The sequence below is a fragment of the Tenrec ecaudatus genome, chromosome 8, assembly GCF_050624435.1.
Source record: "Tenrec ecaudatus isolate mTenEca1 chromosome 8, mTenEca1.hap1, whole genome shotgun sequence".
NCBI classification, from domain to species: Eukaryota; Metazoa; Chordata; class Mammalia; order Afrosoricida; family Tenrecidae; genus Tenrec; species Tenrec ecaudatus.
This window is the reverse complement of record NC_134537.1, coordinates 99899856-99927849: the sequence shown is the minus strand read 5'-3', so window position 1 is coordinate 99927849 and position 27994 is coordinate 99899856. Positions and strand designations below refer to the sequence as shown.

General features: G+C 44.9%; 3 protein-coding genes across 3 annotated transcripts in view; 2 read left to right on the top strand and 1 right to left on the bottom strand.

Moving 5' to 3' along the window:
• Positions 1-670: 670 nt before the first annotated feature.
• HTRA4 (HtrA serine peptidase 4) lies at positions 671-16389 on the top strand. The gene is made up of 9 exons (XM_075556637.1): positions 671-1249; positions 1624-1723; positions 3027-3231; positions 6331-6525; positions 7155-7187; positions 8933-9047; positions 10067-10124; positions 10715-10810; positions 14179-16389. Exons 1-9 carry the CDS (start codon positions 763-765, stop codon positions 14342-14344), a joined length of 1455 nt encoding a protein of 484 aa, XP_075412752.1. The 5' UTR covers positions 671-762; the 3' UTR covers positions 14345-16389.
• Positions 16339-22105, bottom strand: TM2D2 (TM2 domain containing 2). The gene is made up of 4 exons (XM_075556636.1): positions 21817-22105; positions 20963-21050; positions 18486-18601; positions 16339-17166 (listed from the first exon to the last, which is right to left on the bottom strand). The coding sequence occupies exons 1-4, from the start codon at positions 22041-22043 to the stop codon at positions 16953-16955; spliced, it is 645 nt and encodes a 214-aa protein (XP_075412751.1). The 5' UTR covers positions 22044-22105; the 3' UTR covers positions 16339-16952.
• Positions 22106-24229: 2124 nt separating this feature from the next.
• Positions 24230-27994, top strand: part of ADAM9 (ADAM metallopeptidase domain 9) — a 142429-nt gene continuing 138664 nt past the window's right edge. The window contains exon 1 of the mRNA XM_075556635.1: positions 24230-24418. Within this exon, the coding sequence (XP_075412750.1) occupies positions 24322-24418 (97 nt within the window). The 5' untranslated portion in view covers positions 24230-24321. The remainder of the gene's footprint in view (positions 24419-27994) is intronic.

Below are 27994 nucleotides of genomic sequence, written 5' to 3'. Positions count from 1 at the left end.
GTCAATTGAGCAGTGGGGGCAGATGCTTGTTATCACTGTTAAATTAGATAACAGGCAGGTAACTAGAAGCTAGAAGCGGAGTTTACCCAGTCAACTTGGTTTATAAACATTCATCAGGTCAGACTAGTGACTAGTGTCATAGGCATTTTCTACAGCATCTCTTCTTAGCCCACTCACCCACCCACCTATTCTGGTTTTCCTGTATGCCTGCAACAATTAGCTGCCTGCTAAGTAAGAGTGAGATTAAAGCGTATGCCTGGCAAGAACCCGCCGTTTCACAACCCCCCCCACCCCCCCCCCCCGTCCCACTGCTTATGAAAGTGTGGCATGATTCTGTGTTTTGGCCCAGTCTGTGAGCTGTGAAGTGCCCTTGCTGCGCGCTGGAGCCGCGTGCATGGAAACTGTTACGCTTCTCATTTGATGCCATCTCCTAATTGGTGTGTAGCAAAAATAATTTTCTAAAACCGTTTTGTTGCTTGTTTTGTAATAAAACCATGTGAAATACTGAAATGTGGTGGTGTGTGTTCCTAAAGCTGACCTCGGCCCGGCCCGTGGGTGGAAAATGGGCCGGTGGGTGGGCCTGGCGGGGGGTTGGGGTAGGACCGGGGAGGCTGGGGGTGGTTTGGGACTTCGGTGGAGAGGTCTGCAAGGCGCTGCCTCTTAAAAGTCCCAGGGTGGCAGAGGTGGCATCGCGTCCAGGAGAGGGTCCCCAGGAGAGGATCCGTTGCTTTGGAGCAGAGTCCCTGGAAGCTAAGGAGCAAGATGACTGGACCCCGGCTGGGGGCCGCTGGGTTCTGCCAGTTCCTCCTGATGTGGCTGCTGCTGCTGCTGCCCGCGGCGCCCGTGCCCAGAGTGGAAGCGAGGAGATCGCGGACGTCCATGCCCTGCCCCGCTGCCTGCGAGCCGACGCGTTGCCCCCCGCTGCCCACTTGCCCGGAGGGCGTGGTGCCCGTGCTCGACCGCTGCCGCTGCTGCAGCGTGTGCGCCGCCGGGGAGGGCGAAGCCTGCGGCGGGGCTGCGGGCCGGCCGTGCGCCGCGGGGCTGCAATGCCGCGCGCCCTTCCGCGCCCGGGTCCCCGGCGGCCCGAGGCTCGGCACGTGCGGCTGCCCGGCGGTGGGTGCGGCCGTGTGCGGCAGCGACGGGCGCACCTATGCCAGCCTGTGCGCGCTCCGCGCCGAGAACCGCGCCGCGCGCCTCCGCGGGGCGCTCCCCGCCGTGCCGGTGCAGAAGGGCGGCTGCGAGGACCCAGGTGAGCCGCCAGGCGCCCCCGGGGGATAGGGGGGTGGGGACCCTTTTCTGGAAGTTTCTGCAGCAAGCCGTGCTAGCCTCTTGTTCTTGTGCTTGGGTTTCTTTCCTCCCAATGGGCAGGCGCCTCTTTCAATGGCTGCCGCGGTAGTTTCTCCTCTTGGATGTTTTCCCACGCGGGGATGGAGCCTGGTCCCCAGAGAGCACAGCTGGGGGAGGGAGGGGGGGCAGAGAATAAATAAAGGAGAGGCGGGGAGGGAGGAGCAGGGACTGAGGCGTTGAGATGTGACACCTGATGTGGCAGGGGAGCTGCCCCCCACCCCCGGGGGGTGGGGTGGGAGGGTGGTGGTTTGAGGAGAACCAAGCATTTCTTCACAGGGGTCGGAAGGGCGGGCCGGCTCCGGAGCAGGTACAACTTCATCGCCGCAGTGGTGGAGAAGGTGGCGCCTGCGGTGGTTCACTTGCAGCTGTTCCGCAGGTAAAGGAGATGGGTGCAGGCACCCTTTCTGGGACCACTGCTGGGTGGGCAGTTCAAAACCAGCAGCCACACCCGGGAGAAAGATGAGGCTGGCTGCTCCCGCAAAGGTTTCCAAGCTGAGGCACCTTCCACAGCGTGGCTCCGAGTTGGAGCCACCTTCGTGCCTCTGGGTGAGGATTTGCCTTACTCGCCCCCGTTTTGTAAGCATCATTCAATGTTACCGGAGTGGTGGGAGCATGGGGACGCAAAGAGGTTGAATAACCAGTTCAAGGTCAAAACAAGCCCCTGACATCAGCTCCTCATTTCCCCTCTCCTTCCCCACTCCCTCATGAGCCCATGATAATTTATAAATTATTACTTTGTCATATCTTACACCATCCGACGTCTTCACCCACTTTTCTGTTGTCCACCCCCCAGGGAGGAGGTGATATGTAAACCCTTGTAATCGGTTCCCCCTTTCCACTCCACCCTCCCGGAACTGGTATTTTCTTGGTGATCTTCCCAGCTCCTTGTTGGCATGGAAGGAAATTCAGATCCAGAGAAAGGAGAGTCATTTATTCGATGTCACAAAGTCACTTAATAGTGAAACCTAAAAGAGAAACCAGACCTTTTGACTTTCTCTTTGCTTCCAAAATCCAAATTCACTGCCATTGAGTTGACGCCGACTCAGAGAGACTCTAGGACAGGATAGAAGTGCTTCTGTGAGCTGCCGAGACTGTAAATGTTTTTGGGAGTACAAAGCCCAGTCTTTCTCCCATGGAGTGGCTGGTGGTTTCGAACTGCCAACTTTGCCATTAGCAGGCCCCAGTGTGTAACCACTAGCCACCAGGGTCCTTTTTTTTCCTTCTTCTCATATTTATCACCTTTAATTTTTAAATTAAATAATATTTTTATTGACATATCTTACTTTTTCCAATAGATCCCGTTTCCTTCCCATACAGTTCTGACAGTGTCCATTCCATCGGCCACCAGCGTTCTTGATAGTGGTCCTTTGGTGGCTCCCCCTGGCCTGCAGTGTTAGGGTTAGGTTAGACTTCTTTGAAGAGGAGGGCCTCTGGTGTCTGTTTTCACCAGCTGCAAAGAAGGGCTTATCCCTGGAGATGGAGAGTTGGAACCAGCTTGCAATCTAGAACAGGAGACAGCAGGGCGCTGTACATACGGAGCTCATTTCTCCATGGAGAAAGGAAAGCACAGGGAAAAGTGAAATGTCTGAGAACCTTGTGATGGAAGCATGTGAAGAAATGTGCTGCCCCTGTTTCCTGCTTCTCCTGCCTTTCGCTTTACCGTGATTCCACCGAGACAGGTCACCTCTCAGCACCAACGACGTTCCAGCATCCAGTGGCTCTGGGTTCATAGTGTCTGAGGATGGGCTCATCGTCACCAACGCTCACGTCCTTACTAACCAGCAGCGGATCCAAGTGGAACTCCAGAGTGGGGCGCAGTATGAAGCCACTGTCAAGGACATTGACCATAAGCTGGACCTTGCACTGATTAAGATTGAGCCCAAGGTGAGTATTCAAGGGCCAAACCAGAGTCTGCATATTTGGGGATTTTCATCAATTCCTTGATATTTTCTCCTCCGAGCCTCTCCCACATAATCTTGTCTACCCAGTGTATGCTTTTCCCTGGTTCCCTTTCTTTGGTGTTCTTTCCCATTTTGTTCATGTTCTCTCTGTGTCTCTCTGTACACCCATAACCACTTCTATGAACTGCCCCCCCAAAAAAATTTCTCCTTCCAATACTTCTATAAGTGCTGCTTCTGGAAACTATATTTTTCTGCTTGCCATATTATACCAGATATTATTCTAATTTCTCAATTATGGTAAATTCTCTAAGCTGTTAAGGAATGCTCTTTTATTTTTCTCCTTCAGATTTTATTTTATTATTATTTAATTGTTAAGATCACTTTATTGGGGGAGTCTTACAGCTCTGATAACATTCCATACATCAATTGAATCAAGCATATTTGTACATATGTTGCTATCATCATTTCCAAAATATTTTCTACTTGAGCCCTTGGTATAAGTTCTCCTTTTGTCCCCTCCCTCCCTACCCTCTACCCCCGGGAATCTTTGATCAATTATATATTATTATTTCATATTGTACACTGTCCTTTGTATCCCTTCACCTATATATCTGTTATTTGTTCTCTTTGGGGGGCTATATATTCAACCTTGTGATGGGTTCCCCCTTCTCTCCCCTCCCCTCCCTGTTATAGCTCTTTAACAAACCCTACATCAATTGTATCAAGCATACTTGTACATATGTTGCCATCATTATTTTCTAAACATTTACACTCTATTTGAGCTCCTCTTTTTATCCTCCCTCCCCCTCCCCTCCTCGTGACCCCTTGATAAATTATAAATTATTATTTTCATATCTTATACCAACCGCTATCTCCCTTCATCCATGGCTTCTTCTTCCCTCCTTTCCCCACCTTCCCCCTACCCTCCTGGTATCACTACTCCCATTTCTATTCCCGAGGGGTTTTTCTGACCTGGATTCCATGTGCCCTGAGCTCTTATCTGTACCTGTGTACATGCTCCAGCCAAGCCTTCAGTGAAAGGCAGGATTGGGGTCATGATAGTGGGGGCGCGGGAGTAAGCCTCAAAGAACCAGAGGAATATTGTCTGTTTCATTGATGCTTTACTGCACCCTGGTTGACTCATCCTTTCCTTGTGACCCTCCTGTGGGGGATGTCCTATTGTCTACAGGTGAGTTTGGGGTCTTGCTCTGACTCCCCTCATTCTCAAGAATATGTTTTTTTGTTTGTTTTGGGTCTTCTGATGCCTGTTACCCGATACCATTACACTTCATGAATGCACAGGCTGATGTGCTTCTCCCATGTGGGCTTGTTGATTCTCTGCTAGATAGATGTTTGTTTAACTTCAAGCCTTTACCACCCTAGATGCTATATCTGTTGATAGCTAGGCACCATCAGCTTTCTTCACCACAGTGCTTCTGCACCCATTTTGTCTTCAGCGATCGTGCTGGGAGGGTGAGTATCACAGAATACCAGGTTGTTAGAACAGTGTTCTTGCATTGAGGAAGGGCTTGAGCAGAGACCCAAAGTCCATCTACTTCCTCAATGTATTGCCATATAAATATATGTACCTATGCCAATACCTCTATTTGATGAATTAAAATATTTACATAAGTGCACATCTATGTTTGTACCTCTATCCATAGCTTTGCTTCCTAGATCTTTCCTGTTTCCTTTTGCCTTCCTCCTTTCCCACCATTACACTTGCCTTTCTTCTGCCTCTTAGTAATTCTTCTCATCTAGATTGCTATTGTGCCAATACTCCCAGGATCTCTAAGTCCTTCTTGTTGTTTATTTTAATTCCCTAGTTGTTCCCCTATGTATGGCGCTGTTTGCTCACTGCTCCCTTCCCCTGCCTCTTCTTCCCCTTATTTTTTATTGTGAATGCCAACTTGAGTTTTTGTGCTTGTATTGAGAAATTGTTTATATCCCCTGAGTTCTAAGTTTAAAGCAAAGACTATGGAATTCATTGTCATACACATAATTTAATAAGTTATACTGAAATGTGTGAGTGTCAGAACTAGAGAGGACGACCTTGTTTTCCTGGTCTGGCCAATTTCTCATCTTTGACAGGGTGCAGTCTGACCTTTTCCATTGTTCATCTTAGGGGAAAATATTGGTCTTCCTTTCTTGGCAGGTCTGAGCCTTACAGAGGTTCTGCTTTTTGAAGACTTTACTATATTTTGTTGTCCTTGAGAATATACACCATGAACATAATGCCAATTGAGTGATTTTTACATATACATTTCAGTGACATTGAATACATTTGAATTGTGCAAATATATTCTTTTTTGAGATACCCTTCTTTTTTGAATTATTCCTCCCTCATTAACTTAAACTCATTGCCTTCTATCTATTCTTTTGGTTTGTTTTTGTCAATTTGATCCCCCTATAGATAGATTTTAACAGGGTACAATGGCAGGAAGACATTTTTTTTTTTCTGTTAAGCTCAACTGGGTTGAAGAAGACTTGTGCTAAGGGATATTCCCGAGTCCCGGCTAAACAAAGTGTGGCTTCCCTGCCCCCCCCCCCCCCCCCCGCAGCCATGACACCATCTGAGAGCTTTTCTGAAACCAACTGAGACACTATAGAGATATAGTCTATCACCCCCAGGTTAGGTGTGTGTGCGTTGGAGGTTATTGAGAAGCACTGCGGCGGTGTGGTCCCTTTGACTGACGGGTTTGAGCTGGACTTGTGTTGATGCGAACGTCGGCTTCTGTTGGTTTGTTACTTCCTTTGTGGTTTACTACAAAACAGTCCTTTCTGACCTCAGACACGCTCGTGATCATCTTAACGGTTAGCTGTTGAGAATTTGGTCAGGGTTGGGATTTTAGAAGTATAGAATCTATGTGGGTAGATGATTCTTAGAGGATAAATGCCCAGATGGAATTGTGTCATATAGTAGGGGGCTTTAAAATGTTCATAGAAAAAATGGGATTGAAAGATGAGAAGATTTTCCCACAAACCTTTTCTATCTCCCCTGTGCGTGTGTGTGTGTATGAAACACAAATGTGGTTGATTGTCTTCTTGGTCTGTTCATTCTGCTGTCCTTGCCTGTATGCAGACCGACCTTCCTGTGCTGCTGCTGGGAAGATCATCGCACCTTCGAGCTGGAGAGTTCGTGGTGGCGTTGGGCAGCCCATTTTCGCTTCAGAACACAGTCACGGCTGGGATTGTCAGCACGACCCAGCGAGGGGGTAAAGAGCTGGGGCTGAAGGATTCAGACATGGATTATATCCAGACAGATGCCATCATCAACGTAAGTCAGCCTCAGCCCTTAAGACACTGGCAGTACAAGGAGAGGGAAACCTTACAGTGGCCTTTGTTCCCCTCTGCCCTTTCAGTTCAGTGTTTCCCAAGGAGAGGGATCCCCCTACCCCGACCCCAGCAGGGGGGGGTCAAAGGTGGGGAGGAGGGTGGCACTGGAGTGGCCGATGGGGGTTGTAAAAGAAGATGCCTGAACTTTATCCTGGTATATGGACTTTGGCACAAAAGTTTTCATTGTAGAGGGGCACCGAGTAATTTTCTCCCCCCTTTTTCTGAAAAAGAGGTGGTAGGCCAAATAAACTTGTGATCTTTGAGTTAACATTGTTAAACCATGAAGTCCTTCCAAGAGGAGTGGAATGTCCTGTTGGCGTTCAGCCTGTGTGATGATTGGGTGGCCTTTTGGGGTCTGTTTTGGTCCTTTTGCTAGTGGTGTAGATTTACATGGATCACTGCTGGAGGAGCTCAGTTTCCATGCTCTGGAGGCAGGCCTCATAGAGAAGGCTGCTTTAGGAATGACGTAGAAATAACAAGGAGAAATGCACTCATGGGCCTTGCTAATGGCTTTCATTTTCTTCCTCCCAATCTTCCTCTCTCTCTTTTTCCCCTCAAATCTCCCTTTAGCATGGGAATTCGGGAGGACCTCTGGTGAACTTGGTGAGTAGCCACTGTCCTTGTCATTGCATGTCTTTTCCTCACGATCAAGGACTTTGCAGATTCTGGGATGTGGACATGAGGATCTGCCGCCCTAACGAAGAGATTTGTGGGATGGTGCTTTCCTATCCCTGGATCTTAAATAAATGGTTAGGAAAAAAGTCAAGCTCTTTGATGGATTTACTCTCCGAGCATGTGATCTGCTCCAGCGGAGAGCTGCCAGGGCTCTGGCATACCGCAAAGGCTTTCTCTCCAACATGCTTTCTATTTTCCTTGGCTAGTTACCAAAATCCTGGGCATTAAACCCAGATTTATGACAAGTGATCAATTGTGCCATGTAACAGGTATCCTTGAAGACCTGTGGCTGCTTGATGTGAAGAAATCTTAACAAACAATCCTAATTACATGATATGCCTTATCCAGTTTTCAGTCTTAACCTATTTATGTGTGAGGGAAAAAAGCCAAAACAAGAATCGCGTGCTTCGTCATGTATGTTATTTATTCATAAAATCATTTTATTCGGGGTTCAGATAACTCTTTTTAAAAATTTTGTTTCTACAGTCATCTTCTCTCAACCTTCCAGTTTTCTAATTCTTTTAGGCATTGAGGAATATACCTAAAGTTCCCTACCCTTTTAAAAAAATCGTTTTATTAGGGGCTCATACAACTCTTATCACAGTCCATCCATACATCAATTGTGTAAAGCACATCTGTACATTCATTGCCCTCATCATTCTCAAAACATTTGCTCTCCACCTAAGCCCCTGGCATCAGCTCCTCATTTCCCCCCTCCTTCCCCGCTCCCCCTTTGGTCATGTATTTTAAACACCTGTATTCACCATGTCCAGTGGAAATGCCAGTGTTTCCAGTTGCTCCAAGGCGCGTGGAAACACGTGGGTGCAGTGATGTTGAATATGCACTCTCTGGTCAGGCCGAGTCCCTTTGGACTGATGGCTTTTAGTCCCTCTGTCCATTACATTTGCTTTTCGGAGGAGGACTTGTGTGTGAAATGACTGAGCGCTTTTACAGAGTATCCCGGGAACTTTCTCGAACATGCTTTCTCTGTTAGGCGACGGAGGGTACTAGAGCCGGGTAAACGTAGGGTTTCAGGCCACCTCCCAGCCCTTCTGAAGTGGAAGCAGAAGTCTCTTCTCTCTCTCTTCCATTCCCTAACAACCAAACCAAATTCACTGTCACTGAGTTGGTTCTGACTCATATGGACTCTACAGGACCTGGTAGAACTGTCTCGGTGGGCTTCTGAGACGGCAGCTCTTCATAGGAAGAGAAAGCCTTGTCATTCTCCCTCAGAGCTGGTGGTTTCGAACTGCCGACCTTGCAGTTACTTGCCCAGCGCATCACTCACTGGGTCACCAGGGTTCCTATTACACAACAAAATAATGGCTAAAGGATGCAGAGGTACCGAGAAAAGAAAGTATTTTCTTTCTGTGTAGAACATTCGTTTCTCAAATATCAGCACCCCCCCATAACTACATTGCAGAAATTTGGCATAATTTTGCCTTTTCCAGCATGAGTTATACTTAAGTGATAAAAGGGAGAATAATACAGTTGACGAACTGAATTCGGTCCAAATTCATGTTCAAGCACTGAACAGTTGGAGAATGGAACACGCTCTCCTTTTGTATTCCGACTGTCGACCGACTTCACACAGTCATTTATTTGTTCTCATTTTGCAACGAGTGGTGCCATGCAATTTGCTGGCTGAGTGACGTGTCCGCCTCTCTTTCCAGGACGGCGAGGTGATTGGTATAAATACATTGAAAGTGACGGCAGGAATCTCCTTCGCAATTCCCTCAGATCGAATTCGACAGTTCTTGGCAGATTTCCATGAGCGCCAGTTGAAAGGTGAAAGGAGTTTGGATGAAAAAAGTATATATTTTGACCCTTCTTGTGTTTTCTAAAGGTCCTCACATGATGCAAGGGGTCGCTAACATTAAGTTTGGCAGTGGGACACCCTCCCACCCCCCATGTCACGGAAGAAAGACCTGGCAGTTGGTTTTGTAAAAATTGTTAGTGGCAATCGAGTCCAAATCTTGGTGGCCTTATATATGCAAAGTATAACTGGCTTTCTCAGTGGTGACTTTTCACCAGGCCTCTTCCAAAGTGCTTCTGAATGGGTTTGAACTGCTAACTTCTTGGCTGATGTTTGAGCCCTTCATCTTTGCCCCTCCCAGGGACTCCCTGTAAAGATGGCAGCCAAGCAAACCCAGATGGAGCAATTTTGCTCTCTATAGCACATGGGGTTACAATGAGTCAGAATTGAACGTGACAGCAAAGGGTTTCTTTTGTGTGTGGGGGGTGGTGGGGGGAGGGTGAGTAGGGGTCTTACAGGTGCCCTCAATTGTTCGTGCTGAGAGTTCATTGAATTCTCTAGAGTACTGGTCCCTTGAACCCAGTTTTTGTTTTATTTATTTTTAAATCATGTTATTGGGGACTCTTACTGCTCTTATTACATTCCATACACCCACTGTATTAAGAATATTTGTACTTATGTTGCCATTATCATTTTCTAGACATTTAGCCCTTTGGTATCAGTTCCTCTTTTTCCCCTCTCTCCACCCCAGAACCCAGTTTTTAAAATTGTGGTTTGGGAAGCAAAATTGGTAGATGAAGCACAAAAAACCCAAGCCTGAGTTATACCTGGTGGATCTTTGGCTTAAATCATGGTGGAAAAGAAGGGGGAGGAGGCCAGGGGGAGGAGTATGTGCTAAAGACCGAGGCTTTTCTGCGGCATGAGCTTCACGGCTGGCAGCCTGACAGGGCAGCTGCACCAGTAAGGATATGCCATGACTTGGGTCTTTTAATCTGTGCAGGAAGGACGGGACTTTTGTGGGTAGTGACATTATCTCTTCCCTTTCTTCTAGGAAAGGTTCTCTCACAGAAGAAATACCTGGGTCTGAGAATGTTGCCCCTCTCTCTGAAGTAAGCATGTATTTGCGTCTGGGTTGTGTTTTGGAAGCCACAGCTGGACAGCTAAAGTGTTTGCACAATAGCTAGGGGCCCTTTGAACCTTGGGCCCTCTGTGTCACTGAGTATGTCTGCACAAGCATCGACTCTTCTGATCAGTTGTTCCTGTCACTCTGTCTGTACTGGATAAGGGTCTCCTACTCAGAGAATCACACCCCCTAGGGAAGAATATCGTTTTTGGCTTGATTGGCCATTATGAGCATGAACAGAGTAGCTTTGGGTCTTATGGGGAGCTAGAGCTTCCCAAACTTACTAAACCTACTGCTCCCGCTTCAGAAGGAAAAAAAATTACTGCCCTCCTTGCAATGAAAAACGTATATACTATAGCCCATAATCCTGGGAAAAGTGTAGGTATCTGCTTTTGCAGTCTTCCCCACCCTGATTTTTCCCGCCCCCCCACCTGTCGGGGGTGGCAGCTTCCATTTTGGGAAGCGTGTTCTTCTTTTTTTTTTTTTTTTCACAAGAGAAAAGCTTGTAGTTAGTTCAGGGATCGTTTGCTGGAAGCGTGTTCTTCTTAACCTTACGGGAAGCGTCTTCTCTTTCAGCCTTCTGCAAGAAATGAAAAGGCAGGATCCAGATTTCCCTGATGTGAGTTCTGGGGTTTTTGTCTATGAAGTGATTCAAGGAACAGCTGCTGAAAGGTAAGGGAAGTGCGGGCTTTTGCCTAGCCTCCTTTGGTCTTTGGAGATGTGTGTCACGGACATGCTGGCGGGATCTAGACATGTGTCGCCCAGCAAGGTAGCCGCTACTTACATGGGCTACCAACACTTGGAATGTGGCTAGTACAACTGAGGAACTGGAATTTACATTTTATTTCATTTCAATCTCAAAAAAAAAAAAGATGCAACCTAAATATTATTTTCATTTTGCTGTTGCATCATGTAGCATATAATTGTTGCAGAGTAGAGCATCATACAAGTGTATCATTTCTAGTGGGTTTCAAAGACCGACATGAGTCATAACAGACCTCATTAGGGCTTCAAAAAGTTCTGGGAAAAATAGAATTATAGAATTTTTCCACGAACGCTTCTTTGAAGTCCCATCACATTTTAAATATTAAAATAGTGTTTTGGATATTATAAATTAAATGAGATATATTATTAAAATAATTCCACTTGATTTTACATGTTTAAATGCGGCTACTAACATTTGCAAATTATATTCGTGGCTTACATTATATTTCTATTGGAGAGCATTGATTTAGACGTAAGCATTTGTAAAGTTTTTTTTTTTTGAAGGGGATGGTTCTCTATAGCCTGAGAGCTCATGATTTGAGTTAATGGCATAAGTTTACTTTAATTTTGGTAGGAATCCCTGTATCTAGCATTTTTGATACCTTAGTTATTAAGAATCAGAAGAAACCAGGAAAAAAACCCTTTTATTTTATAGTTACAGCTAAAGTTTTTAGTACACTTAAATATTTTAAAACACTTTGTCATTACACTTGAGAAAAAGCCAAGCACTAAGACCTGTGAAATAAAGCAAAGGCTAGTGTATTACAGATGAAAGTTCTCCAGCTAATTTGACCATGGTCTTGAGATTATTATACTAAGTGGTTTAATCCCATTAATATTATTTTCCTGGGTTTACTTCTTCTTGTTCTCCAATATTCCTTGCTCATTGTGTTTGCTTATCCCAAAACCCAATGATCTGCTTAGAGTATATCAACCCTTTTGCTTGTTAGGGGGACAGAAGTCTTAAGGCACTAGCTGTCCAAAAGAGCTAAGTGATAGGTCTCGTTACGAAATTTAGCTTGTACATGTCTTTCTAAACTTTCAGGATTCCGACCTCCTCCCTTTTCCTTATTTTTAACTGCTAGGGCCAGGCCAAAGCTGTCTTTCTGTCTTTAAAGCTTTGTTTCTCAACTGGGAATCTGTCAGGGACACAGATTCTCCCCCTCCTACAGCCAGAGTCAAAATCTGCATCTTTAACGAGATACCTACTTTGTACACACATTGAAGTTTCTGCCCCAAACCACTGGTAAACAGAAATCCCTTCTTGTCTGGCGTTACCCACTTGTACTTAGTACTAACAGTGATGATCACCACAGTAATAACAGCTGGTGCTTATTAAGCATTTAGATGCCATTTTAGAGGAACCGTGGTGGTGTAGTGGTTACGAGTTGGGCTGCAAGCCACAAGGTCAGCAGTTCAAAATCACCAGCTGCTCTGTGGGAGAAAGATGGGGCTTTCTACTTCTGTGATGTGTTACAGTCTCTCTGAAACCCAGAGGCAGACCTGCCCTGTTCTACCCTGTGCTGAGTCGGCACCAACTTGGTGGCAGTGTTTTAAAATTTTAAATATGCCATTTTAAGTGGCTTACACATAATTGTGCGTGTACCCAACAGTCTTACGTATAAAGTGATTATTCTACAGAGGAAGCAGCCATGCTACGTAGGTTAATTGATATGTGGAGCTAGAGAGGCAAGGATGTGTTTGGACTCCAGCGTACCCTGCCTTTGAGGCTGCTCTTGTTTCTGAGAGTTGGAGCGACTTACTGCCATGATGAGGGCTGCGAAATCACCTGGAGTGCCACAGTCTTATCTGCCTGTATAAAATAACTATCCTGTCGGAATCAGGTGTAAGTAGTCTACTCCTTTCACACAACGGATTTGGTTTGGAATGGGAATTGGGAGTTTAGCTTCTAATGTCTACTAATCGTAAGAACTCTAGCTTTTACAAACAAGAGAACTGCCCAAGTCATACATCTTCCCCAGATGGTTATACTACAGATTAATTGATGGCTCTGTACCACATCTTCCTCTGTAAAAGACTATTTCCATCATAAGAAAACTAGCGACTCACATTATACAAAGCACTCAGTATCACATCACCCCCCCCCCCCCCCCCCAAACCAAACCTACTTGCCTCGAGTCAATTTTGGTTCATGGAGACGCCATGTAGGATTTTCCAGGTTTGAGTTTCGGGGAAGTGATTACCAAGGAACCTCTTTTTCTTAGTAGCCCAAGTGGGTTAATGCTTACTGTCAGGCATTGCCAGTGAATTATCATTAGCAGTCTCCTACAGCTGTGTCTTGAGGATTATTTATCCTCCCTGAGTTTCAGTTCCTCATATTTGGTGCACAATAGGCGCTCAGTAATAATGTTCAGCTTTTCCATTCACGTAATTACTGACTTGTTTTTTAAAGAGGGCGATGGGATTCTGTCCCAAGTCATCCTCAGGGCTGACCCTGTTCTAAAAGCTTCTGCTTTTAGTTCTACCACTCAAACTTCTCTTCCCATTCATTTGCTCGATATCTCATTTCTCCAAATTGTTTTTAAACTCCAGATTTAAAAACTCCTGCCTCATCCTAATTCTTTGCCACTCCTCCCCCACTTCTCAATGGGCCTCTCCTTGAGTCATTTAATTTGATGGGTTCTTGACAGTGCATTGTTACCTTGCTGTAGTTTGCATTCGTGGCTGGTTCTTGTTTCTCGCATACGATTCCATGCAAAGGAAATGTAATCCCAGCTTTGAGAAGGATACTGGAACCAGAGCCCTCAACAGTCAGATGTGGACGGTTAGGCTGAATTGTGATTGACCAGAACTTCCACGGTGCAGCTCAATGGAACCCCCAGTTCCATAAACTATGGGTAAATATGGGGCCCCCTAAGTGTGATGTCCAAACCAAACTGGTCAGAGTTGAAGCATCTGAGTGAAAGTATATTTACTTTTGCTTGTGAGACCTGGGGTGCGTTTAAAGTCAACCGAGGTCAGAGGTTATGAGAGATGAGGGGCTAACCTACCTCTTCCAAACCAAATTCAGTGTGTGGAACGAGTAAATGATTCATACACGATTCTGGGAGAATAGCTATTTTTATCAAGGTAAGTGCAAGTGTGCTCCGGGCGACTTCATAGCACACGTTGGACAGCCTTTATATTGGGAAGAATTTAGTAGTATTCCTGGTTTGTATGTTTAACGCCAGCAAAATGGTAGTGCCAAGACATTCTAGGTGGGAATAAGTGAAAACTTTCTGGTTTCACGGTCTTTTTGTTTTTCTTCCGCCCAGCTCTGGGTTGAGAGATCACGATGTAATTGTCAGCATCAACGGGCAACTTGTGACCACTACAACGGACGTTATTGAAGCCGTGAAGGAGAATGATTCTCTTTCCATGGTGGTTCGTCGGGGAAGTCAAACTTTGATCCTGAGAGTCACACCTGAAATAACCAATTAAGCAGCTTGTTTTCGGTTTCGGAGAGACACTGTTTTATTTTCCAAGGGGCCTTCCTGACAGGGCGCAGCACTGCTTGCAGCTGTGGTGGGATGGACAGGAACGTTGCTGGCGAAGCACCTTACTTTAAAGAGAGATATTCTGACAACACCAAAGCTGTCTTACTTGGTTTGCATCAAAGATGTGCTGACGATGGCCAGGTGTGTTTTGGGAGCGTTTTTTGTTTGTCTTACAAAGAAAAAGTAATACTTTTTAAAGAGCTCTTTTTTATACAGAAAAACTCACACACATGCTCAGAGCTCCTTAGGCTGTGGGTGCTATATATACTGCTGCTGACAAAGCCAAGTGGAAGGAAGTCTGGAGAGCTGATAATAAAATTGTATCTAAAGATAAAGAAATGACAGAAAAACAGGCCCAGTCCCTAATTGAATCTGGGATAGAGGGGCTTCAGTACTTTTAACATCCCTCTGTTGCCATAAACTCGACATAACACGCACACACGAGCAGCTCTACCTGCCAATCACTAGGAAACACCTGGAACTCAGTGTGATGCAAATAAAGTTTGTAATAATCATCCTTTATATTTCTTTATTCCAAGTCAGCTTTCCAGGTTGTATCCCGGCTGGCTAGTGCTTATGCTTACAGCAAACAAGCTTTTAGAAGTTGAGTGGAAACTGACAAATGCAGATCGCCACAGATTATTAGTAATGATTCTTCAGTTATGCCTCATCACTCCAGCAATGGAAACGAGTCTCCAACAACTCTTCTGACCGTGAGAAGGGTGTAGTCCAGAACAGAGCTTCATCAATAGCTGGAAGATTTTCACTTTTTACCCACCTCTTCCTTTTGGCAACATGAATGATATCTCACTGCCAATTTTTTTTAAAGGGAAAGCATTTTTTTATGGGGTGATGGCATGTGCAAATACTCAGGAAGATTTAAAAAAAGTCTAGGATGAAAATGAAGTAGGACTTGTAGCTTAACATAACACCTTATTTTTAGGAAAGCCCGTTTTCCAGACTTCCTTTAGGGCGAGATTTTTAGTAGGGCACCCTTTACCCAGAGCCCTTAAATTCTATGCAAAAGTCTCCTGTGCATGTTCACTTTTCTGAGGAGAAGGTCCAGGTTTCTCATAAGTCATAAAAACGAAAAGATACCAAGAGTTGACTTACTCATACAAACCTACAAGTTATTACTTAAAAAAATCATTTTATTGGGGAAGTTATTACTTTTATAAGCCAGGTAAAGATCAGCACAGAATTATCTGTTTGGAAGTTTCCCACAATGGCCACCATTTAGTAATATTAAGAACAGAGATCATACTAATCTGGGAATAATAGAGCTGAAACTTTGGGAAAGTGCTACAAAATGATAGTGCTCTGCAGGGACATTCACTGGGATTTTTACTCTTTAAGCCAACCACGATGAAACTCATGCGCTCTTTGAGCTGTTTACCTTGTTTCTAGAGTTTGCTGTGTTTTCCCAAATAGCAGGCTCTTAGTCTACAAAGTCTACTTTTCATTAAGTGTAACAGTCTTTTCAACTTAAGACTTCTAAGGACAGAAACCAAGCCTTTAAAACTAGTTACAATTTGGAACATTTCTTTTTATTCACAATGGTTGGGGACCGTTGCTCGGTCTCTCTCTCCCTGTTACTGATGATTATACCCAACAATGGGTTTGTGGTGCCAGCCATGCTTTCTCTGAGAAGATGCAATTTCTGTTTGCCCCCACAAATTATATTTTAGCTCCATCCTTAAGTCAATTGGTTTTTACAGTTACTTGTAGGGAATCTTTTCTTTAAACTCAGGTCTATGGCATGGCTCTATAAACTGGTAAATATAAATTCTTGGATAAGCAAAGCCCATCAAGCATAATAGCTCCACTCAGGTATGTTTGCCATTGCTAGGTTACAACACATAATCGACCAGATGTTCATTGCATATATAGCTTGTGGCGCATCATAAAGGTGACACAAAAGGGTGACTAATAGGATCATTCATTTCTCATGCCTTGTATTTTGGAAAACAAAACAAAACAAAACAAAAATACCAGCACCGCAAAATTACTTTTTGAGTTTCACTATCCCTACTGAAAATACTCATACAACTTCCTGGCTGGCAAATTTTTTTTCTGCAGTGTATATTCCCAAAGTTATAATCCATGGACAGAGCTGATGATTTTCACTGGCTCAGCTTCAGCGCTCTTTTGTATGAAGATTCAGGGTCAGAAAATATACATGGCTGAAATCATTCATTTGCTCATTCTATTGGGCTCACTCGCTCTGCGGGACCAAAGACAGCAATATAAAGACAGAACAAGACTGGAACTGTAATCTGTAGCTTGTAAGTTAGTCACTATCCTTTAATGTTGTATCCATGAGGCAAGGTCGAAACTTGATTCTTACAACACTTCTAGTATGTCACGTCTAGTCTGCAGGGTAAAATTTGGATTGAAAATCCAAAGTCCCAAAGCAGCCTTCCCAACCAAATCCATTGCCTGCAGCGTGGGGAAATAATAAGTCTGATGTCAAGGAAGAGTTTTGACCCTATGGAGATGAATTCCGAAGGCAGCATTCCACTTGCCTCCCAGGGCGGGAAGAGCAGCTCTTTTCAGTAAACAGTGCACCAGTTGCTGCCATCACTTGGCATCAGCCCTCCAGTAATGAGCAAAATAAGGTCCACAAACCACCAAATCCCCAGTCCTCCCAGTGTCAACAGCTTTCCTACTGCCGTGCCCGTGTGTCCCAGACAGAATCGATCCACTCCAAAACACCCCAGGAAAAAAGAGTAGAGTAACGTGGTTATGAAGTAATGTCCGGTATACCTAGGCAAAAAGAACGAAAAGGAAGATGCGTAACCACATAAAAATGAATTTAACGAAAAGTGGAAAGATGGTGAAAGAAGTGAAGGAACAATCCCTGTGACCTCTTACTCCTGTGTCCTCCCAGAAAATCAAAGTCTCCTAATGGTCTAGGGTTCCTAGAGTACTTGCTAAGATACTGACTTGTGCAGCTGGATTGGAAAGAGACTAGGGAGTGCATTTTCACAATAGGCACCTGATAGGGTGCCATCTGCCTCCACTGCCTCTGCCTTTCTGTTCTGAAGGCTGGGTAATCTTCTAAGGAAATACTATCTCCTGGAGATAAATATTAGATCTTCATACAACTTCCCTGCTGTTTCGTAGTGTTAGCAGCTAAAAGCAGACTTCTAAGTATCGACATCTCTCCTTACACGTTGGTATGACAACTGTGCTCTCATAGTATCACCAAACATTCCCATCAGTTCTTAGCATTAGCAGGTGGTCTAAGTAAATTCTGTGCTTTCAATGGACACTTAGAGATGCTTCTAATCATCTAAGCCAAACCAAACCAGTTGCTGTGGAGCCAATTCTGACTCTTGCCAATCTTGCACTCCAGAGCAGAGCTGATGATCCACGGGGTTTCAATGGCTGCGCCCTTTTGGAAGTAGGCCATTAAGCCTTTCTTCCAAGTACCTCTGAGTGGATTCGAAACACCAACCTTTCAGAGAGCAGCTGAGTGTTTAACCATCAGCACTGCTTAGGGGTTTGTAATCCTTTAACTTTATGATAAATTATTTTCAGGAAAGAGGGGCCCATACTTAAAAAAAGAAACATTTTATCTTGTGAATTAGGTGGGGTTTACATTTCAAATAATCAAATTTGTATTAAGCAATTTAAGATACTTATCACACCCCACCCCCAACAGCTTACCCTCCCCTCTCCCCCACTTTGATTTCTCCACTTTTGTGGCTTGCTGTCTTCCTAAGGAGCCCATACTGTAATTAAAACCTGTATTTCTGAAATACTAAGGCTATTTTCATAAGACATATGCCAACCATCGGGATTTTAGAGGTAGGCCATTTGGCTCAAATCATTCATTTTGTAGACAAGAGGACCGAGATTCCTGAGTGTTCCAAGGTACTAGTTAGTGGGACATTCGGAACGCATGACCTCTGGTCTCAAGTCCCATGTCTTTTCTCTTATAACCACCTTGCCCACCTATGCCTTATGCACAGCAGTAAGCACATTCACCCGAATGCATCAAAACCCAAACCAAACTCGCTGCCATGGAGGTGATGGCTCCCCTTTTCTTCAAATACCAGCTACCCCCAGATACTACTTACTTTATACAAGGTTTGTTCTCTCGTAGGAAGGTCCTAGGGCTGGCACACTCAATCCCATCCAGGGCCCAGCACAGGACGTGCGTGTGCTCCACATCACTGTAGGCCTGGCCACCAAACTATGGGATAACAGCTCGCACATTAGAGTCCAGTGAAAGCAAACTAGCACGAAATTTACCTTCACATTCGTTCACATAAGCTGCCACAGGTTCTCATTATGGTAACAAGGTGGGGGTAATGTTGTACTCAAGACCCAGGGACTTAGTAGCATAGATTTCAAGGGACTTTTTCGATGACTGTAGCCTACATGTCAACTACTTTCAATAAACTTTGCCCCTCTCTCCTTCTTTGTGACTGACTTCTTTGGTAGAATAGTAAAAAGAATTCATCCGTAAGTTTGATTAAATATTATTTAGAATAAAGTGCCAATATCCTAGTGTTGCAGGAACAAGTGCACATCACTGAGCATTTGGGAATGGGTACTTAAAAGTCAATGTCCATTGCCATAAGCACACTATGAAACATAATGAAAAACATGCACCCACTAGAAGACAGGCAAGATGAGTGGGATCTCCTAAAAATACGAAACTAATGTATGCCAAAAGGGAAAAGAAAACCCAGAGAGAAAAATGATTTGGCAAAGACACACCGGACAGGGGACTAATCTCTAAAATCTATAGGAAACTGCAACAGCTTAACAAGAATAAGATGAACAACCAAATTATAGAATGGGCAAACATCCAGGCGGCCAACAAGCGTGAAGAAACACTTGTGATCACTAGCCATCTGAGAGATGCAAATCAATGATTAAATATCTCACCTTTGAGAGCAAAGTTCAAAAAAGCAGAAAACAACAAATGCCGGAGAGGGTGTTGAGAGTGGACCCTCCTACGCTGCTAGTGGAACTGTAAAATGGTACAACCACTCTGAGAACAATTGGGAATAGAGGTACCACATGACCCAGTAATAGTGTTGCTTGGTATAGACCCTACAGAACAAAAGAGCACAGCATGAACAGATGCAGTTACACCCACGTTCATTCTGACTCATGATGACTCCAAGGGCAAAACTGTGCTCTACAAATGGATTGTGATAGGAGTTGTACAAGCCCCCAATAAAATGATTAAAAAACTTTTTTCCCCCCCATAGGAAAATGACTACCTTTAGTTGGAAGTAGATCACCAGGCATTTCTGAGCCATCTCTTGCAGGATCTAAACTTCCACATTGTCAGTTAACATCTGAATGTGTTCACTCTGTACCGCTAAGCGACTTCTAGGATGCTTTGGCCTCCTGTACAGACATCTGATGGACCCTATCTATTTTCTAAGGATATGATGGAACCTGCTTGCCTGGTAGAAAGAAAACCTATTGCCATCGAGTTGATTACAACTCATAGTGACCTTCCTTCCAGGACAGAGCAGAGCTGCCCCTTAGGACTTTCAAGACTGTAAATTTTCATGGGCATAGAAAGGTTCATCTTTCTCCCTTGAAATGGTTGGTGGGGGGGTAGATGGAAGGTGGGGTAGAAAGGGAGAACTGATTACAAGGATCTATATATAACCCCCTCCCTGGAGGACGAACAACAGAAAAGTGGGTGAAGGGAGATGTCGGAGAGTGTAAGGCATAACAAAATAATAATTTATAAATTATCAAGGGTTCATTGGGGGCCTGGTTGGGAATGGAGTGGAAAAAATGAGGAGCTGATACCAAGGGCTCAAGTTAAAAGCAAATGTTTTGAGAATGATGAGGGCAACAAATGTACAAATGTGCTCGACACAATGGATGCATGTATGGATCGTGATAAGAGTTGTATGAGCCCCCAATAAAATGATTAAAAAAAAGGAGCTGATACCATGGGCTCAATAGAAAGTAAATGTCTAGAAAAGAATGAAGGCAACATATATATATAAATTCGCCTGATATAAGTGACGTATGGATAGTGACAAGAGTTGTAAAAAAATCATCTTTTAATTAAAAAAAAAGAAATGGTTGCTGGGTTCAAACTGCTGACCTGTGGTTAGCAGGTCAACATGTAAGCCCCTAGGTGACCCACATGAAAATAAAGGCCATCTGACAAAGGGGTTTTCCTCAAATGCGTGCGCAAGTGCACCTCGCTCCTGGAGACTCTTTCTCTTGCTTGTAAGGACAGTAAGAAGGCTCTTACAAGACAGCTCTGAAAGATAGTCAGCAGTGCCATTTTGGTTTGACTGCTGTCCATCTCAAAGGCAGGAGGATTAGATTTTGCATCTGGGTAGTTTGGGTGTAGAGACCGCCTTTAGCCACTGACCCATGTTATGCTGGAAACTCCATTAACAGTCATTCTGATGAAACGCTACAGAAGACTAACTTTATATCCCTTACGTTTTTCTGTAAAACGTTTAACACTGACATGTTCTGAACACTTAAAATGTCCTGTAACATCCAACTACCACTACTTCTCTATAGAAGAGCTTGCTTCTTGAACAAGATAAAAACCCACCTTAAGGCAACCGTAGCCGAGTTCCTGGAATGCTGTTGTATTTCCGACATGATCCACTGGGTCTTCACAGTCTATAAATTCATCGGGTCTGTAAATCACCCATACGATGATTATCAAACGTTCGTTACACATTGCTGTTTACATGTACATAACCCAAACAGGCAAGAGACAGTTTTCCACCAAGTTTTTCGGGCTTAATTTCACTCTGTAGACTCTTTCCCATGCCTAGAGGTGGTGTCAATAAGACTGGGTCAAAGAGTTCAAACAGCCTCCAAAATTTCCCTTGACTGAGGATTGGATTGTGTGTGTTTCTCCCAAGTCCTACACACGGATTCTATGTCCATCCCTAGGCACCGTCCAACCCCGAGTCCTGAATCCTGGGCTAACAACCAAGGTCAAGTTTAGAGGGGCAACTGTTTGGAATCCCTGCTCTCACTTGTCAAATGCTTTTTCTTATTGATCACAGAGAAGCTCGCACCTGGTTTGGTTTTGCAATGTTAAGGAAATTGTCGTGCCCTTTGGACGGGAACAGGTCATTTATTTCATTGACACTTTAATCAGGACCAGCACCTATCAGCTAACAGTCCACGAAACAGGGAAAGCCAACCTTCTTGCAGATGTTATATGATGTCATTCCCCTAAGTCCTCCCCGCTCGGGGTCGAAAAGGATCTACCACCCACACGTAACGCTGTCCCCTGCATGGGCTCGAGGACAGAGACTGACGTTTATCTTCCGCGTCTTCACTATCGGGTCCTCGGTGGGCGAGGCTTCCTCCCCCCTCCTCCCGACCCCATACCCATACATTCCTGACCCCATCTCCACCTCCACCCGCTCCGACGACTGGGTAGCTTACAGGTAAGAGCAAAGGATGACCGGAGAGTGGGGGTCGCCATATTCCCAGCTCCGAGCGCCCGCGGAGCCCTCCGGGTGGGCGGCACCAGAGGACGTAAGCTCGGGCTCGTAGGTAGTATTCTGCGAGTGGCTCCGAGAGACACAGTGCAGCAGAAGTAGATTCCCCAGCAGCAGAGCCGCTTGGCCGCACAGAAGCAAGTAACTCACCGGGCACCCTCCTAACACCATCTTCCCCGGCCCAGCGGCCTAGACCACAACCTAGGCCCACTCCGCGGAGCGGCGCGCTCCGGGGCCGGCCCCGGCGCTCAGGCCTGCGTCTCGTCGCCAAACAGCCAATGGGCACGGAGCTCGAGGCTCCGCCTCCGCTCTGCCAGCCAACCAGAGTGAGGCTGGGCAGGTGGGCGGGGCTGACTGTTACTTCCGTTTCTCAATTCCTTTTCTAGGCTCCGTGCCCCTCCCTTCTTTCTTGCTACTTCTTTTTTTAACATTTTATTAGGGACTCATACTGTATAGTTAGCCTAAGTAAAGCCATTTATACTAAGCAATCATTCTACACAATAGCCCCTTGTTCTTAAAATCAGTAAAAGACTATCCTGGACCAGGAAATTGTGCAACCGTCAAGTCTGCTTCTGTACCAGCTTGCTTGCACAGCTCAGCAGTTTAATGAAACATTATAAAAACCCAAGTCTAAGTTGAAGGGACCGGCCAGCCAAGCTTTTATTTACTTATTTTTTTACTTTCAAGCTGCTGGGCCCTGCGCAGGTTCTTCTTCTCCTTTTTTGTTAATAAACTTTTCTATTTCTTTCAATCTCACGTCTCAGTTGTTCTTGTCCGGCTCATGTACAACATTTTGGAGGTCCCACCCAGATTCTTGGTGACCAGGTTGTGCATCAGCGGGACAAGCTAGACCCTGGGAGCCGGTGATCTCCTGAGCCTGTGCCGCAACTAGGGGAAGGCCTGGGAGAGACGTTCCTCCGCCCCAGTTGCTGGGCCCAGTCCTGAGCGCTATAGAAATTGGTGTGCACATCCTGAATTGGGAGAATAGGTTCGGTTGGATGCAACATTCGGACACTCCCAGAGGACCAGGGAGACGTCCCTGTGTTTTCCTGTTCCTGTAAGTTAATGCCCTCCCACACCCATCAACCTACCTGGGATGATTGTCAGCAACTTTTACAGGTCTTGTTCACTGCAGAGGAACGGGAAAGAGTCCGGCGGGAAGCCCATAGAGTCCTGCTCGGGGCTGATGGACAGCCAGTAACTGCCCCCCATCTGTGAGAAGCCTTGTTTCCACCTCAGCGTCCTGCCTGGGACCCCAATGATGCTCAGGGCAGGGAAGCCCTAATACAAGGAAATAAAAACTATAAAATACTTAGCCATCAAATTGATAATGACATGCAAGACTTAGAGAACTGTCAGCCATTAAAAGAAATTGCTTAAACTCTTTAGCTAAAGTAGTACTGCAAAATAGGCGGGGCCTTGACCTCAAGCAAGGGGATTTATGTATGGCCCCGGGAGAAACTTTTTTTTTTATGCCAATCATTCAGGTATAATTAAAGATAGTCTAACCCTAGTCAGAAAAAAACTCAATGAACAGGAAGAAAGTAAAAAAGGTCGAGAAAGATGGTTTCAACAGATGTTCAACTGGTCACCCTGGCTCACCACCTTAGTGTCCAGCCTAGCTGGCCTGCTACTCTTGCTCTTACTAGGACTGACCTGCGGGCTGCTCATCATCAACAAACTAGTCCAGTGTGCGCAGGAGCGAATACAATCTGTTAAGTTGTTAGTGCTAAGCAAATCATATGAGCAACTAACCCAGAGTGAGCCGCCGCCACAGTCGTATGAAGGCCCACACCTGGAAGGTTCACAGGTGGAACAAAAACAGGGGGAAATGTACAACAATGCAACTCTTATCACAATCCATACGTATATCAATTGTGTAAAGCACATCTGTACATTCTTTGCCCTCATCAATTTCAAAGCATTTGCTCTCCACTTAAGCCCTTTGCATCAGGTCCTCTTTTTTCCCCCTCCCTCCCTGCTCCCCCCTCCCTCATGAGCCCTTGATACTTTATAAATTATTATCTTGTTATATCTTGCCCTGTCCCACGTCTCTCTTCACCCCCTTTTCTGTTGTCCGTCCCCCAGGGAGGAGGTCACATGCCGATCCTTGTAATCGGTTCCCTCTTTCCAACCCTCTCTCTTGCTACTGCTAATAATTTCCTTCCACTGCCAAAGAGAGCGGGGCCGAGGGAAGGATGGCGGGGCCTACTAGCGCAGCGCTGTGGGCTGGTTTTGAAATGCCATTATTCCAACAAGATTTTCCCGACGTCCGCCTAGGGAGGTCAGGCGCGAGCCGGAACCCAGGGCCAAGTTGCGTCAATGCCGCGCGCGTGCTCGTTCCTGGGCGCGCTCCCTGAGGCCGGCTGTGGGGCTGGAGTGGGGTTGGGGAATGATGGAGGAGGCGGAGGCGACGGAGTGTTAAGTGGAACCTGCGGAATCCGCCGAGATGGGTTCGGGCGCAGGCTCGCCCTTTGGGACCCTCCGCTTGCAGTGGCTGCTGTTGTTTGGCCTGCTGGGTCCAGTCCTCGGTGGGTCGCGGCCAGGTGGGTGTCCGCCCCCAAGGGCCTGCCTGACAAGTCCTTTGGGATCGCTCGCTGCTCCTTAGGTTTGGGACGCTCATGGTTCACTCTGGTGGCTGAGAGTGGGGAGGCCTGGCCTGGGAATGGATCCGGGGTTGGAAGGCTAAGCCAACACCGGTGGGTGTGGACGCGGCTCAGAGTCCCCTTAACCCTCTTTTGGGCTCGGTTCTCCTATGTGGGTACTCTTTCCATCTCGCTTGGCGGGAGCCTTGCTGTGCGCCCCACTCGCAAACTCTCGGGACCGCTCCGAGGAGACTGCTAGATGGCTGAAAGTTTTGCATCAGGTTATTCTAATTAAGGATTTTACATGCTCGTTTTATTAGAGGGGTTATCGGTAGGCCCACAGAGCCGAATTCAGTGGGGAGTAAGGGGAAAGGCTAATTTCTTTTGGATCATTTTGTTGTTGTCAGAATATTTGTTAGAAACTAAAACCTTACCCCACTCAATGCATGGTCTTGGCTCTTTAGGACTTCTTTTTGCTGTTCAAACTCAAAGAGCACAATCTGAGCCCCTTAAGGAATCTCCAACTGCTGTTTTGACAAGGTGTAAGCCAAAGGCAGCAAGCAGCGTTCTTCAGGGAAGGGCTAGAGAGAGAGAAACAACGTCTTCAGAAAGGTGGGAAACTAGCATTACATTTTGATAGTTTTATGTTATTAAAGAGTTTGATCGCTGTATTTCCTGACTTACCTTTGTATGCTAGGTGGGTTTAAATCACCAGCCTTTCAATTAGCAGCCAGGCGCTTAACCGCAGTGCCACCAGGGCTAGCTCAGGTTCATGATAGCATTTCTACACCTAGGCCAATGTGGGATCCTGATGGTCTTGAACTGTGGCTTCACCAAATGGTGATCAGTGCCTCACTGTCTATGACATTCATTGAACTACTGAAAACAGCAGGCTTACTTACGGAGTGTGACCAGTGTGCTAAGTATATCTGAGGGGTGTTGGGGAAGGTTTTATAGAGGAAATTATTTTGAACCCAGTATTTATTAGGATTTTTCAAGCTAAATGGTCGGAATTGGACAGTGGAAAATTTTAAGTAGGCATATGATATAACCCGGTTTATGATTAAGGTAGCACTATTGAGGACAGAATATAGGAAGAAGGAAATTGGAAGATGGAAGGCCAGTTAAGACACTTTTGTAACTCAATTTCTTCTTTTTTTGTAACTCATTTTCCCTGAGTCTGTTCTTTTAAAATCAGCTGCCTAAAGTTTTGCAATACAGGATGTTTCAACCGTGCATTGAAACCTTTCCTACTAATGAAAGAGGAATTTGAAACCTCAAGAACCTCTCACACACTAGTTCACAAGGAAATAGAGGAAAGTCGAACATGAAATCTTTTCTGGTTGTATCTTTTAAGGTAATAATTATTATGGACACATTTAAAATTTTACTTAGAAAAAACCTAATTCCCCAAAGGAAATTTATCTAGAAAGGACTCATTCCTATAACCTTACAAAGAAAAGACTCATATTTCAGAGTATTGTGAGTAACACTAGCAGATGAACTATGTAATAAAAATTTGACTTCAGGTCCATACTAATCTTGTTTTTAAGATACCAGCAAATTATTTGAGTTTGATATGTTTGTGTTATATAGGAGAATGCTATCTTTTAAATTGAAAGATAATTTAAACTAGCAAGAAATGAATCATTTATAACTCAGATATGTATAAAATGAATTGCTGGACACCCAGATAGCTTTCAAAAAGCTCATAAAATATTTACCGTACTGATTTGACTTTATGTTGACTAACTCATTGTTAAAAATAAAGCTCTCTTATCCCAAACCAAACCCATTGCCATTAAGTCATTCTGGCCCACAGAGATGTTGTAGGACACTGTAGAATGGATCCCTAGGGTTTTTGAGACTGAAAATCTTTATGGGAACAAATAGCCTCATCTTTCTCCAGAGGAGCAGATGGTGGCTTTGAACTGCCAACCTTGTAGAGTAGCAACCAAATGCTTATCCCATTCTGCCACAAGGACCCCAGAATCTTTACAAGAGTGGCAAGCTTTAAGTCTTTAAGTGACTGGAACCTTTTTCATAGCCTTTTGAGGTTTCTTTTTTTCTCTTTTATGCCCTTGGAGGAATGCCAGTCTGAGTCAGTACTTTGGGACTTCCTCATAAGTGAATTTAGTCTTCTTGGTATGTTAATAACTGTTGTTATTCTTTGCTCTTTTATTATTTCTCATTACACCAGACCTGTCTTTTGAAGCACCTCTGGTTGGGTTTAAAATGCCACCTTTTGGCTAGTAGTGAAATTGCACCATCCCAGTAGCCATCAGCAAATACTTTTTGTTACACATCCATCTGCTGAAGGACACTTGAGCTGTATCTTTGTGCTGTTGTGAATAGTGCTGCAGTGACCATTGCCATACTGTCCCTACTCGCAGGTCCCTCTGATATCAAGTAGGCCCGAAGTATTATTCATATTTTGTTCTGAGAGTTGTATGGTTTAGTTCTCACATTTAGGTTGTTCATACATTTTTGAGTTCATTTTCTTGGAGGGTATGAGGAATTTGTCTAGTTTATTTGTTTGCATATGGAAATTCAATTGACTGATATTTTCTTATTGGCTGGATTTAGCACCCTAGTTGGAAATGATAGATGTATGTGTTTATTTCTTGACTCTCAGCTCTAATTCATTGGTCTATAGTACCTATCATCCTTCCACTACCCACCTACTGTTGTTTTATAGTATGTTTTGTAATCAAGATGTTTCTGGTTATCTTAGCACTATCAGAATCAAGGTATATTGATGAATATAGAATTGTATGGGGCCATGTCTGATGTCCACTGACTACACAGGGGCAAGGAGGATCCATCTCTACACTAGTCCAGGGCCCATCGCCATGAGGCAGAGGTCAGACTTGCCTCCACTCTCCAGCCTTATTTATCATAGTCTGATTTTAACTGTCCCTCCCACGGCATTCTACTTGGTTCTCTACGAGGTTCAATAAGTCATCGCAGTGGCTACACACAACTCACAGACAATGTTCACAATTTTGGCCTTTAATTACGGAAGTTAACATATTATAAGTTAGGGTCAGAAAATGTTAAGGATATACCGTATATACTTGTGTATAAGTCGAGTTTTTCAGCACAAACAATGTGCTGCGATTCGGCTTATACATGGGTCAGTGGGACCCCAGCGAGGTGTAACATCTCGTGGGTGATTGCCATTTCTCCGCTGTTCATTGAAAGCCCCGCTGACACTGTTTGTTTACTCACATCTAACCAATCAGAGCCGTCCTATGACGTGTATCTTTGAATAAGCCTTTTAAAGACCGTGTGGGAAGGATTTGGCATGAATGGATGTCATCTGGTCAAGCCCGACTAACAAAAGGAGGAAATCTCATGAAGCCTGACATAGAGTTAATAGCAAAGTGGGTTTGAGATGCATGGGAAGACATTCCAGAAGACATGGTGCGACATGCCTTCCAGAAATGTAGTATTAGTAATGCTATGGATGGCAGTGAAGACGGAGCTTTGTATGAAAATGACAGCAGTGATGGTGATGATGGCAATCTCAGTGAG

Excerpts from the sequence above, each read along its gene's own strand:
- HTRA4 (XM_075556637.1), top strand. The coding sequence starts at position 763 with ATGACTGGACCCCGGCTGGGGGCCGCTGGGTTCTGCCAGTTCCTCCTG. Across the intron at positions 1,724-3,026 it reads CACTTGCAGCTGTTCCGCAG|GTCACCTCTCAGCACCAACG; the intron begins GTAAAGGAGATG and ends CCACCGAGACAG. Across the intron at positions 6,526-7,154 it reads AGACAGATGCCATCATCAAC|CATGGGAATTCGGGAGGACC; the intron begins GTAAGTCAGCCT and ends ATCTCCCTTTAG.
- TM2D2 (XM_075556636.1), bottom strand. The coding sequence starts at position 22,043 with ATGGTGTTAGGAGGGTGCCCGGTGAGTTACTTGCTTCTGTGCGGCCAA. Across the intron at positions 21,051-21,816 it reads GTCATCCTTTGCTCTTACCT|ACCCGATGAATTTATAGACT; the intron begins GTAAGCTACCCA and ends GGTGATTTACAG. Across the intron at positions 17,167-18,485 it reads GAGAACAAACCTTGTATAAA|GTATACCGGACATTACTTCA; the intron begins GTAAGTAGTATC and ends CTTTTTGCCTAG.